The 14,201-nt window shown below is 45.8% G+C and overlaps 1 protein-coding gene across 4 annotated transcripts; it reads left to right on the top strand.

Moving 5' to 3' along the window:
- The first annotated feature begins 47 nt into the window (after positions 1 to 47).
- On the top strand, positions 48 to 9,933 carry RWDD2B (RWD domain containing 2B). Of its 4 annotated transcripts, none has more exons than XM_088481694.1 (5): positions 48 to 127; positions 1,415 to 1,640; positions 3,193 to 3,260; positions 4,526 to 4,885; positions 9,492 to 9,933. In XM_088481694.1, the coding sequence occupies exons 2-5, from the start codon at positions 1,428 to 1,430 to the stop codon at positions 9,736 to 9,738; spliced, it is 888 nt and encodes a 295-aa protein (XP_088337820.1). In that variant the 5' UTR covers positions 48 to 127; positions 1,415 to 1,427; the 3' UTR covers positions 9,739 to 9,933. The 4 variants fall into 4 exon arrangements, with proteins under 4 accessions (XP_088337820.1, XP_088337818.1, XP_088337817.1 ...); XM_088481692.1 differs by lacking the exon at positions 48 to 127 and adding an exon at positions 343 to 514; XM_088481691.1 differs by lacking the exon at positions 48 to 127 and adding an exon at positions 361 to 433.
- Positions 9,934 to 14,201: the final 4,268 nt, after the last annotated feature.

Raw genomic sequence — 14,201 nt, 5'->3', positions numbered from 1 at the left:
CAACTGAAATAGAGACACGAATCTAAAATGTGACGGAACCGTGATTAGGCTCTGACGATGTCCTCCATTTTTGCTCCACTTCATTACTTGATGACGGTTGCTGATCCACGCCAAAATGGCGTCCAAGGTGACAGTCTTTAGTCACATATTACAAACAAAGACCACTAATACATTATGATGCCTTGTTTGAATAGCATATATTATATATTTACCAGGTGAATTAAGTGGACTGGTAATGTGAAAATCGAGGTTGCTTCAGTAACGATTACCAGTTCCAAAATGGCCACATCGGAATCAGCCGAATGTGGCCATTTTGGAATTGGTAATCGTTGCTGAAGGATTCGGAACCTCAATCATTTTCACATTATCACTATCAGTAGAATGGTCCTGTTGATTTGCCGATGGTGGTTAGTAGACCTTCCCTGCAGCTGCTGTGAGTAGATCTTTGGACTCTAGTCATTGCTGCATTTGAGGAAATGCTTTGTAGCTAAAACCTCTGGAGGTTCTGGTATAGGTAAGTACAGTAGAAACTTTGCTGTAGCAGGCACCTATCCTAGACAGGGAACCTGTGACTCCAGCTGCTCCAGGAAGCAGGGATGTGTGCTACAACAGCGGGTGAGCACTGCTTTCTCTAGGCTAGTAGGATACAGTCTTCTGTGTGTTAATGACAATGTTACCAATGTAGAGACAAATTTAGTATAGATACAGTACCTGTTCCCTGGGTAATGCTCCTGGTTTACAGCATTGTCCAGCTGTCTAGTATAACTTCTCTTTTTTTCTGTAAGTAAAATGCAATGATCTCTTTTATTTTTCTCTGGCTTATATAAGTTAATATATATATATCAAAGACAATTATTTAAAGTACAAATAATCTGACATTATAGTAATTTTTCCTGCTGCACCAAGATCTGTGTAGCATGCTTAGGTACACTACCAGTGCCTCTGATCACCTCAGTCTGCCCAAGCTCTGTCTACCCCACCCCTTCTCGATCTGTTGCTCTGCACACTGCTTTTGAGATTCAATGAAGAGGATTAGCCATGTAGAGCTGTCTGTCGAAACCAAAAAAAAAAGGAACAGGGAGATTTGGATATGTAATAGACACCGTTAATAGTTTTTCTTTATATAAATGCAATTTTTATAATAAGAAAAAAAAAAGGAAAGTGCCACAGATGTGGCCGCCATATTTAACCAATGTACATAAGGATACAGCTTATCCACTCATTAGGAAGTAGTGACATCACAAGGAGACGGAGTACTTTGGTGATGTCACTTGCTTCTAGTGAATTGAACGGATGCATTGGTACAGTCCATAAAATGGCTGCCTCCACTGTGTGCTGACATGAGGTGAAGTGTAATGTACATGCTTTATATTATTATTTATGTACTGCTTCAACTACCGGCCTGTTTATCTAGGCTCTCCCCAAGAATGATGAGCCAGGAGGAAGCCGAGGCTCAGATCTCTGAGCTAGATCTCCTCTCCAGTATGTTCCCCACTGAAGAAGAGTTTGCTGTGAGTGACCAGCTTGCGCTGGTAGAGTTGAGGGATTATGCAGAAAGACGCAGCTCACTTACGCCAACATTCAACATTCAGTACTCACTTACCATGAAAGTGGAGGACCGTGATACCGCCAACATCCAGGTAAGTTATCTGTGTATAACACCCACATTCCTGCGCAGCTCACTCTATGTGACCTTATTGTCGGGGCTGGACATGTATGAAACGTGGAGCAATAGAAAAATGTGCTGTAACTCCTAGCAACCAGACAGGGTCTGTCATTTTGGGCCTGATTCTGAGTCACGAGCAGGTCACGTTGCAGGTGGTTTACACACATAATCGTACTGCGCCTGTACGTAGGTCTTAATGCATCGCACCACACCACACCCCCCTTTTCCCGTACATGAATTCAAAGATCATCATTATCATTGGTAGTTGCACCTTCCTCATGCCTGGCGCATGAGATGCAACTGAAATTGGCATCCTTTTGGCGTACACACGGCTCAGAATATGGTGTAACTCTGGCTATGCTGCCACCAGACAATCCTCTTCCGAGTTGACACGTAGAAATGCCCATATCATGGACGAAAAGGAATGCCCAAAGTTTGTCTGACTCGGAATCGCCCACAAATGCGCCAAGATGCGTATGTTGACTATGGCACATGCCCAGTTTGTAAAACTGGCCAGATGCAGCCACATTCTCTAGCAACTGAGAGCAGATATCTCACAGGTTTGCATAGAGGACCTGATTCAGTGGTGAACGCTGAGCAGCCGGTACTGCGAATCATGCTGCAGCCAATGGGCTGTCTATTGAGAGGCCCACCGGCTGCAGCTCTAATCCGCCGTGGTGCACCATTAAGGGGATATCGGCCGCACCATCAGACTTCTAAACAACCCACTGGTTGCTCAGAATGTCTGACAGTATTTTGGCTGCCGGTGTCAGTGGAGCTGCGTCTTCTGATGCAGTCCCTGACACCGGCACACCAGCCGACTCAAACCAAACCCACCTCTCACCTCCTAGGAATGCCTATCGGAACTGCATGACTGTCTATCTATCTGCGTCCAACGGCGGTAACTGTCAGGGTACATACGCAGGGTGTATACTTATCTGCGTCCAAAAACGGTGACTATCGGGACACATATGCAGGGTGTCTCAGATGCATGCGCATAAGTAAAGCGCCCAGTGTTTTTTTTTTTATCCTTCCACCTCTGAACCCCAGAGTCCCGATTTTCTTTATATGTCCCCAAATCTGTTCCCATGAGCTTAGGGTGGCTGTTCTGGTGGGTCATGCTGAATACATACTAGTACACAGATTTCTGGTTATAAAAGACTACTGCACCAAAATTACTATCTGCCCCTTATAACAGAACTACTAGCGACATTCAAAGATGTATGTATGTGTGTATATATATATATATATATATATATATATATACATACACATACATACACACACCTTGAAAGACCATGAGATGTTATAGATTTATCACTTAGGGACTCTTTATTTACTGATAGTGGGCGGAGCTGACATTGCACTCAGGAGTTGTTTTTTAGGGATGGGAAGTTCTCCATAATAAAGACTCCTTTTTGCACAACTGCCGTTACCGATACATATGAAACGCTGTAACCTGCCTTTGGTTTTCTTTATCATTTAATTTATGCCATTTAATTAACAGTGATCTCTTCTTTTTGTAGCATGTGCTTTCCATGCATTGCTCGTACCCCCCACACTATCCAAATGTGCCGCCAGAAATCGTAGTCAGGTAATGAGCACATGTATGTTCTGTAATATCACTGTAACTACTTGTCTACAAACTTTAATGTGAATATTAGTTTAAAACCCACTTACTGGCTGGTAACAGTTACAGACTTATCGCAGTAGCTGTAATCTGGTATGAGTTGTGTTCAGCTCCTTTGCCTCATGTGATTGTGATGGTCCCCGCTGTCATTTGCCCAGTACCATCGTCGGAGAGGTGCTGAACTCGGTTGTGATACCAATCTACTGTTCGGCTAACCCAGGCAACCAGCAGATATGTAAGGAGCAGAGCCAAATGTTACAACTTTGCACTGTGCCTGTTATTACGCACTAGTCCCTGCAATATGCGCCTGATTTGCTGTGACTAGCTGCTTGCTGTATACAGATCCTTCAGCACTGGTGGATTAATCCAGTTCTAGCTGTACAAGTGCCTGGGAAAGGAACGTGACTTGTTTGCACCAAGGAATTGCTTTGGCTGCAGATATACATTTCAAACAGCTGCCATGTGCCTATTTTCAAATTGCACCAAATAGCCCTGTTTGGCACGCAGCATAATGCATAGGCCGCCTCATGCGTCCCGCTGCACTGTTGTTACCGAGTATGCATAGAAGTCGTATCGCTAAAGCCACAAAAGGACAGTATGCGAGTAATCTGGACACTGCATCTGGCATTTCATACAGCAGCAGTGGGTGACTCGGATGCTAGGGGGATATTTACTGAAGTGGAGATGTTGCCCATAGCGACCAATCAGATACTAGCTATTATATTCTAGAAGGTGCTAGATAACTGTTAAGTAGAATCTGATTGGTTGCTATGGGAACATCTCCACTTCTAAAAACATGCACTATAGTAAATATACCCCACGTCTCCAGTTTCTGTGCTGAACGCTGTACTTCTGCAAGGTATCAGCCTGGCTGGCTCAGGAACTGAACTCCTAAATAGCAGAGGCTATCTAAAGGTGGAAAACTCCTTTAACATATGCAAAATCAGCCTTTACAAACCGCTCTGCCCAATTGCAATCTTTCAACATACTCGTTGTGAACTCCAATGGGAACAGCGTTATAATGCTACTCTTTATTATTGTATAACTTTATTCTGTTTTCCACTTTGAGTGGCATTGAGTTATGTGCACGGACCTGTCTATGATGAGACCTGATATAAGATGTATATTCCCAGCTTTCTAAATAGAATTGTTAATCCTTTAAAATGCTGCAGCAATATTCTGGCGGGGGCTCTGCTATTTTTTGAAGAAGTTTTGTTGTTTTTAAATAGATCCCCGTCCCTGGTCCGGTCGCAGCAAGCCCAGCTCAATTCCGATCTAAACGCTTTCCTGAGAAGCAGCTGCAATGGCGATGTCTGCATGTTAAGTGCCAGCGAGTGGGTGAAAGACAACGCTATCACCTACATGAATACGATGTCTTCTGCAGATCACCAGCCAGGAACAGTGACCTCGGAAGAAGCCGTGTTCACCAGATTGTGGATTTACAGTCACCATATATACAATAAGCAGAAAAGGAAACATATTTTAGAATGGTCGAAGGAGTTGGGACTCTCTGGGTTCAGCATGCCCGGGAAGCCTGGTATTGTGTGCGTGGAAGGAGCACAAGAGGCCTGTGAGGAGTTTTGGTCCAGGTGAGTGGTTAGAAGAAGCACAAATCTCCTATGTAGAGCAGAGGCAGCCATTATGTAGGATACTAACGATACTGGATCAGAACCTCTATATACCACTGCCTATACCTTCTAATATCCTACCTATAAACCTCTAAGGATGACGCTAATTTGCGTACGCAGTCATACAGTAAATAAAGACTTAAGACCTGGAATCTGTGGTTCCAAAGCACAAGTATTATTCAGTTAAAAGTACAGTCAGTTACACGCTATTGATCCAGACACAATTCGGCGCAAAGGAATTATACAGATCCAAGTACAGTATACATACGCAGCGCTCCTGGACCAGATGTTAGGCATCAGCAAGAAACCCCTCGTCTATCAGCATTCAGCACGAAGACTAAAGACCCAGTGTTGGAGCACACATGTTTATACCCCCCAGGAATAGACAAAACAATTGAGACGTTTGTTGCTGATGCTATTGGTTCCCAAGGGGGATCCATCTGTTACAGACCATTTAACCGGCTGATTCAAATAGACACAACCCAGCCTCCGACAACTGAGGGTCCCTAGATTCCCGCCACATGCAACATCCTAACAGTTATTCATATCATAGTCGAGAATGCATGATGCGATCTCCCCACCGATAATACCGGAATACTGTGGAAAGAGTACGCATCAGTACAAAACCAAACACGGCTTACTTATCATGTATAAAACCTTAGTTACCAAACAATCTTTATTTCATAGCATTTATACTCAATGAACAAACTTATCTTATACCTTAAAGCTTATGAAACCTTGTATGGGAATATGTAATGTGTGAGTATGCGGGGTTTGATATAAAGACGCTGGTTAACTTGGTGCGGGTGCGTGCGCATTTAGCTACTAAACAGTGTTTTCATATAGGAATTTAGGCATTCGCTAATATGCGACTAGTTAACAGCGCAATTGTGCGTATTAATGTGTATATGGGAAATGATGAAAGATGCAATCACATGATGCTATTAGTAATATCGCCATATGTACTTAAATGTGAGTTTATCTAAAATGGCTCTTGGGCGGCCATTCGCAAAATGGCGTCTTGCGATCTCATTTCCAAGATGGCGTCTTGCGGCCAGTCGCAAGATGGCGTCGCCACGATTCAATTTTAGACTGATCTTGTCTCAGCCAATTATCCAGCTTCGACAATACCATGATGGTGTCCCAGTGATGTCACTGGTTCCTAATAAACTGAGGCTGTACTCTCTGATTTATGGTTCCACCCACAATTCAGCTGCCGGAGTCCAGGACATTTTCTGCATGTTTAAATGTAAGATGTCACATTACATATATGTTGTTTTATAACAGAAGGGAACATGGAGCTTTCCAAGTTTGCAGGTCTCCAAATTAATGTATTAAGTTTATATTCACTATTCAGTAGACCATTTTGTTTGTGTAACTATATTAGACCTGCTCATGGTATTTGGAAGCACAGTATGCTTGAGCCCAGGGGCATATTTATAATGGGTGCAGGGAGGGCCAGCACCGCACTCCCATAAAACTTACCTCTCCGGAGTCCCACGTAGGCTCCGGTGTCTGCATCTGTAAAAAAAAAAAAATGGCTGAAAAATGGCTGCCGCTGCTATTTTCTCTACGTTTGCGCATGCGGAGCACAGGGAAATTGACCGCCATGGCCATTTTCCTGGTGACCTGCGCGTGCGATATAGACTCTGGGCACACTCTAGTGCCCAGAGTCTATAAGTGTGGCGCTAAACCGTGCACCGCTCAGTGCACAGTTGGCCGCTGAACGAAGAGGAGGGGGCCCATGGCGGAGACTGCACACGGGCCCCCTCCTCTCTAGAAACGCCCCTGCTTGAGCCGGTTGTGTCAGTGAGTTTGTGAGACCCTTCCAGTTCTTATACCAGGTGTATCTAGGTCAGTGGTTCTAACCTCCCAGTCCCCAACAGGTCATGTTTTGAGGTTTTCTGTACGTGGAAACGTGGGATAATCACTATCAAAATAAATGAACTCACCTATGCATGATTAAAGAAATCCACAAAACATGACCTGGTGGGGACTGGGGTTGAGAACACTGATCTTGGTGACTGACTAGCAAATCCAGGAAAGACAAGGGGAGTTTTTACAATTGGGTGAAACTCTGGCCCTCATTCAGAAGCGGTCGCAAGAAGCGATTGCTCGTTCTGAATGAGGGTGACCGCTTCTATTTTTTTGTGCGGCCTCCTGGTCACTAGCTAAGCTGTGGGTTACCACCCACAGCTTAGTGACCGACCAGGTTGATGGTCATGACGGTCAAGACCATCGAGGCTTGCAAAGAGACCCTAAGGTTGGGTCTCGGCAACCGCAAGCCCCAGGGAGCTTCCTGCTCTAATTGAACAGGAAACTCCCCACTGACATCACTGCTGATGTCAGTGCGGCCGCCAACAAAACGGTAGGCGTTCCTTAAGGAATGCCTCCATTTGTGAAACCACCCCTCTCTCTCGCTCCGGGGCTTGCGTACGCGCAGTGTGGCCGCTGCGTGTACGCAGGACCAAAACATCGACCCGGTTGCGAGCGCTCAGCGCTTGCGACCGGGTCTGAATGAGGTCCTCTGATCTTTAAAGTTAGAAGGTGTATAGAATAAACATGCAATTGATTTATTAGAGTTGACCTAAGAAAAGATAGAGGTTTTTTAATCCATCTTTATACAGATGTGTCCACATATATCTTACCTCCATGCGCTATAAGTCTTGTTAAACATAATGCGTGAGCACCGAGCGACTTTTTAGCTTCAAATGCTGACACTGTAATGTAGCATTTTGCGTGCAGATACACCCGCCGTCACACACAGAATATAGGCATGGCGCATATCATTTTAATCAGAAGAAGCTGCTCGTGCATCCAATTCGCTAGCATCTTTTTTGCATCTTTATTTTCACTGAAAATGTATCTAAATCGCAATGCGATGCGACTAGGAAGCGCTAGCAGACTGTGCTGATTAATGTGATATGAGACACCTGTATAGCTGTGTGCTCCTGAGTTTGCATGTGAAGCACAACAGAACTTGGAATGAAAAAAGCTGCGGGCGCGACATTGTAGTACTTCATATACAGATTCAGAGACTAATTAACACCCGGGAAACAGTCAAAATGCAGACGGCTGGGGAGCCATCTGACTAAATCCCAGCATCTAAATACCGACGTGGGACTAGAGATAGGCGTCGAAATCCTGACGCCGGAATCTAGACAGACTGCTTCCCGAACGAAGGTAAGCCGGGCAGTGTTAGTGCTTAGCCACGGAGGGGGGGGGGGTTAGGTTTAGGGACTCCCTGGGGGATTTAGGGTTAGGTACCACCCCAGGAGGGTTAGGTTTAGGGTTCAGGGATGGGGGGGTTAGGTTTAGGCACCCCTGGGGGCAGTTAGGATTAGGCACCTACTCGGGAGGTTAGGTTTAGGGTGCGCGGAGGGGAGGTTAGGTTTAGGCACCCCTGGGGGAGGTTAGGCACCACTAAGGGAGGGTTAAGGCGGGGAGAAGGGAGGGTTAGGGTACTTACCAGCCCCAGTCGGGATCTTCACCTTTCGGGCTTGTGGCGTCGGGATATAGTCAAACGGCTTTCCGGCCGTCAGCATTTCATACCCAACCCTCACACTCAGATATACAAGTGTCGCATATCAAATTAATCAGCATAGTTTACTAGTGCGTCCTAGTCACATCTCATTGCGACTAATCCGCATTTTCTGTGCAAAAAGATGCCCCAGCGTAGGCAAAGTCTTGCGGCACCTGGCGCGCCAGGAGTGGCTTTTTAGCGCGATTGCAGCAAAAATTTATAGGGACACATCTGCACCTGCTCAAAGTGAAGGAAGCACAACCGGTGAATCAGCGATAGACACATGCGCCCAAGGCTCATTGATCTACGTGGGTAGCGAAGGCTAGCCCGCCTGGTCCTATCCCACGGAAGAGATACTGTAGCACAAATTGCTGAAAAGGTTAATGGTGGCTATGATAGGAAGGTGTCAGAACACACAGAGCATCGCAGCTTGCTGTGTATCCGCAGACCAGTCAGAAAGCCCTTGCTGACCACTGTCCACCGCTGACAACTGGCACGTGAGCGTTAGAACTGGGCAGTGGAGCAATGAAAAAAAAAATGGCCTGTTCTGATGAATCACCATGGCAGGGTGTGTATGTATCATTTACCTGGGGAAGGGTTGGCACCAGGATGCACTATGGGAAGAAGGAAAGCTGGTGGAGGCAGTGTGATGCTCTGGGCAATGTTCTACTGAAAAACCGTGGCTCCCGGTTTTCATGTAGATATTACTTTGACATGTACTGACTACCTAAACATTGTTGCAGACAAGTACACCCCTTTATGTGAACGGTATTCCCTGATGGCTGTGACCTCTTACAGCAGGATAATGGGCCCTGCAGAGATGGTCTGAGGAACATGTCAAAAAGTTCAAAGTATTGACTTGGCCTCTAAATTCTCAGATCTGAATCGTGGAGTCCATGCCTTGACGGGGTAGATAGATATATATCAGTCTGTCTGTTTAGCCCGAATACTTAACAAAACTGTAGTTTTGTGGTTTCATAAATGCTTTTCACGTGACTTTACATGAATGCAATATTTACTTTATTTTGTCTTTTGAATCCTCAGAATAAGAAAACTGACTTGGAAGCGCATTTTAATTAGACATAAGGAAGATATCCAGCTCTCCTGCCCTGCATCAGACACACAGACAGCCACCCAGAAGCTGAGGAAGTTTCCAGCGCTAGAGGAGAAGGCCTTCGATGTACACGGCACCCGGGGAAACCACATGGATCTAGGACAGCTCTATCAGTTCCTCCAGGAAAATGGATGTGCTGAGGTTTTCCCTATGTACTTTGGGATTGAAGGACGGTAACGAGAATGGACATAATCTATGAAGAATGCCCTGGCTGTGGAGAACAATTACATGTATCTTCTTGTAGTAGTAATAAACTCTTACAGTTTTTAAATGCCTTGTTCGGTCTTAACAAAAAAACACGTTCAGTATATTTTCTAAAAGTCCATCCCTGTAGAGGTATCTTTATGATTTATTTTTACACACCTTGTAGTAGTCTCAAGAGGAGGCCTACCCGTACGACTCCTTCCTATGTCCTACAATCTGTTAAAAGTCGCGGTCACGACTTGTTTCCTTCAAGCAGTTTACCCAGTCAGGACGGGGTTACTCCAGTTTCTCCTGTTGCTAGGTGATCGGCACGCCTCAGGAAGTGACATGTCTTCCTCAGTGCAGCGTTATTGGTCCGTCCTTCTATTTGTACACACTGGACTTTTGCCGCCTCGCTGACTATAGCGTATCTGTGGGTTCCATCGGCTTGGCTGCATGGTCAGCGTTCTGTTCCTCCTCGTGGTATAGATTTATGGCTTTTCCTACCTCCGGCTCTCCAGCTTCTCTACGGCTTCCTAGCTGCATCTATATCACAGTGCTGCCATCGGCTCCCCAAAGCGGCAGCACCGACTACCTACTTCTACCATCAGCTTTTGCCGCACCAACTGCTTCCGTGCTGTTCCCGGTTCTTCAGCCTTTTCTACGGCTCCCAAGCCGCACCTACACCTCCGTGCTGCCATTGGCTTTCCAAGACGCAGCTTTACTGTTGACAACCTATTTCCGGCTGTTGCCACACTATCAGCACATTAGCCGCACCTTCGGCACATTTGCCGCCCATCGGCTCTCAAAACCACAGCATATCCATTAACTGTCTACCAATGGTTATTACCACTCCATTGGCACACAAGCCTCACCATCGGCACATTTGTTGCATCATCGGCACATTTGCTGTATCATCGGCTCTCAAAGCCACAGCATATCTATTTACTGTCTACCAACGGCCACTGCCGCACCATCGGCACATTAGCCGCACCATCGAATCTCAAAGCCACAACATATCCATCAACTGTCTACCAACTGTTATAGTCACACCATCGGCACACAAGCCTCACTATCAGCACATTTGCCACATCATCAGCACATTGGCGGCATCATCGGCACATTGGCTGCACCTTCGGGCTTCCAAAGCCCCAGCATTACCATAGACTGTCTATCTACGGCTATTGCCACACCATCGGCACAGTAGCCGCATAATTGGCACACTTCACATCATCGGCTACCAAGCCATATCTCTCCATCTGAATTATCTGCTCTTCCTGTACAAGACTCCTTCTTTTATTTTCAGGATTCCAGTTGACACTCCTGTAAGCTGCTACTACTCCGAGCAGTAAGTCCAGGCGGCCGCCTAAGTATTGGTGAGCAATCTATCTCTAAGGGAACAACTGGCGGTTGTTAGTGGCAGAAGACTCGTAGCCTGGGTTCTAGACAACTTACTTGGCGTGGTCACTGGTAATCGTAACACAATCACTGGTGGAGCACAGCAGCCACATCTTCTTTTGGCGGCAGAGGTATTGCCACAGGGTGAAAGGCTAAAGGCAGCACCTGATTGGACCATTGTGGTCCCTACACTATCAGGTGTTCTGTTTGAATCTTAAATATCTAATTGAAGAGAAAAAAAGACAAGCACCATTCATGTGTGGGGTTGTTTCTCAGCCAAGGGAGTGGGATCACTCACAATTTTGCCTAAGAACACAGCCATGAATAAAGAATGGTACCAAAATATCCTCCAAGAGCAACTTCTCCCAACCATCCAAGAACAGTTTGGTGACAAACTCAGACCTTAATCCCATTGAGAATTTGTGGTCAGTCCTCAAGAGGCGGGTGGACAAACAAAAACCCACAAATTCTGCCAAACTCCAAGTATTGATTAGGCAAGAATGGGCGGCCATCAGTCAGTATGTGGCCCAGAAGTTGATTGACAGCATGCCAGGGTGAATTGCAGAGGTCTTGAAAAAGAAGGGTCAACACTGCAAATATTGACTTTGCATAAATGTAATATTATTGTCAATAAAAGCCTTTGACACTTATGAAATGCTTGTAATTTTACTTCAGTATACCATGGTAACATCTGACAAAAAGGTTTAAAAACACTGAAGCAGCAAACTTTGTCAAAACCAATACTTGTCATTCTCAAAACTTTAGGCCATGGCTGTATACTGTAACATAATGGGTAAAATATTCTTTAGTAAAGTATTACTTTTCCCTTCCACACCTCAGATATTTGTTCCAGGCACTAATTCTACTTCTAGATTGCATGTTAATCTGATGATGGCATTGATCTGCAAAGGCTGGGAATGGCTTTTTGCCCATTAAGTTAAAAATGAATTTCTCAGCAGCCTTACATAAGGATATGTTTGCTGATTCTTATATAGTTGGGGGGTGCAGATGGGCAGGCGAGACTGAAGGCAACCTCCATCCCATCACGCACCAGAGGGGTGTGCTGGATCCGCCATGGCTGCAGACTGGCAGCTGAACAGCATGTTCCAGCCGGCTCCTGCCACACCTGACACAGGTCAGGGAACTCTGTTGTTCCAGCTGCCTGTGCTGGGGACACAGCACCCGGTGCTGCCGGCGTTGATGATGGGACCTGTTGCTGCCTGTGCTGGTTGGAATGATATCATCCTGGTGCATGGCCAGCTTTACACTGTTGATAACCTCTCTCTGGGGCTGACACACTTATGCAGACTTGTGCACGGCCGTGGCCAAAGTTGTGTGAAAAGCAAGGGAAGAAGCCTCCTAACATAGGCCAAGTACAGTAAAGGTGTGTATACAGTACACCAATGCAGCTCATGCATATACACCTGTAAGGAGGCGCATCTTGTGCTAATGCTACATGGCCAGAGCCGTCACTAGACTTTTTTGGTGCCCTGTGCCAGAAAGAGCATTGGTGCCCCCTCATTTTTCAAAGGGACATAATGCACCCAAAAAATGGCCATGGCTTCATGGGGAAGGGCCAGAGAAGAGACAGGAGAGGCCAGGAGATGCTGGGGATAAAATAAGAGGAAGCTACAAGCAAGAATGATAATAAACAGAAAATTTACAGGCCCAAACAGTACCCCCGGACCTGTGGTGCCCTGTGCGATGGCACCGGCCGCACTACCCTAGCTACGGCCCTGTACATGGCAGGTGCAGAGGGGCGCACTGATGGTAACACTGTGTAGTAAGCCAGGCACACATACTGCTGGTGCAGCAGAGGTAGACCCATCTCCATGTATATGACTCATTATATGAGCAGAAATATACCGGTAGGTGGAGGCAAATTATATTGTGAATTACACAGCTCTGGTACATGGAATTGTCATCAGCAGAAGCCCTCGGAACAGAGTGACCGACAATAATTTAATTAACACAAACCACGATCAGAAGACAGGACATTAGCATCAGTGGATAGATAGAATTTAGGGTAAGGGTAGAGCAGAGGCAAAGTCTGGCCACAGGCTGAGCTCTGCATCAGGAGAGGATAACTGGAAGCCACACTCAAGGTCAGACTCCACAGACAGAGGTCAGGAATGTGGGATTCGGAGTATGAGCTTGCAGAATACACATGGGGAAGGTTAGAAAGCAGAGTAGCCAAAATCCAAAACCAGGTCTGTATACAGGGATCCAGGCAAAGTGCTGAAGCTTCGGGAACACCTGTCAATGATGATGTGAGGCATTACTCTCAGGCTGAGGCTCACATAGGCCTCTGATTGTCATGATCAGTAGCTGCTGACAGTGAGCATGTGCAGACCAGACAGATGCAATTGAGTATGCCCAGGAATTCTGAAGGTAATCTACATAGAAATTAACTAGACATACTATGAGAAAATATATAATCCAGACAGGTTCCTGGCACAAGCATCTGACAAAATGTTCTATGTCTCATGAAAATATTTATAAACTACTATTACGGACCCATTTGCCGGGTTGCTGGCTGTTGTGCTCATCATTGGTGCCCCTCCCCCCCCATATGTCTGTCCAAAATTTCCCTCTCTCTCCCCTTGTCTTATGCCCTCTCTGGATCTCCCTATTCCTCTTTTTTTCCCTGTCTCTCTCTCTTTACCCGTCTTTCACCGCATCTCTCTCCCCTGTTGTCCCTGTCCAGCCTCCCCATGTCCCTCTCCCGCCACCAGTGAAGGGAGACTCCTCTCAGCACAGGGAGACTTGTGTCCGATCTGAAATCGGGACTTACACTGAAGGGTGGACTCTGTTATTATTCCATCTACAGGTGACCGTGTCCTCCACACTGCACCATTTTAGAGAACATTACAGCAGAAGAAGGAGGCCGCATTAGGAGAGGAGCATTTACCCCTGACTGGGCATATCAAGGACAGACTTTTTATAGCATTATATAATATTGTACATGTCTAATTATAGTGGTAAGACATCTCACACAGCTCATTTTTCAGTAGACTGCAATTCTTGTTTTTGCTTTTTGTTACAATATCCTTATCTTC

This window comes from Taudactylus pleione, unplaced genomic scaffold (genome assembly GCF_031769625.1).
Source record: "Taudactylus pleione unplaced genomic scaffold, aTauple2 ptg000276l, whole genome shotgun sequence".
In the NCBI taxonomy this organism is placed as follows: Eukaryota; Metazoa; Chordata; class Amphibia; order Anura; family Myobatrachidae; genus Taudactylus; species Taudactylus pleione.
Note: the sequence above shows the minus strand (reverse complement) of the source record. Positions and strands in the feature narration are given on the sequence as shown.

Coding starts and splice junctions, on each gene's coding strand:
- RWDD2B (XM_088481691.1), top strand. CDS start 402: ATGGTGGTTAGTAGACCTTCCCTGCAGCTGCT. Junction 1,641..3,192: donor GTGATACCGCCAACATCCAG/GTAAGTTATCTG, acceptor TTCTTTTTGTAG/CATGTGCTTTCCATGCATTG. Junction 4,886..9,491: donor TGTGAGGAGTTTTGGTCCAG/GTGAGTGGTTAG, acceptor TTGAATCCTCAG/AATAAGAAAACTGACTTGGA.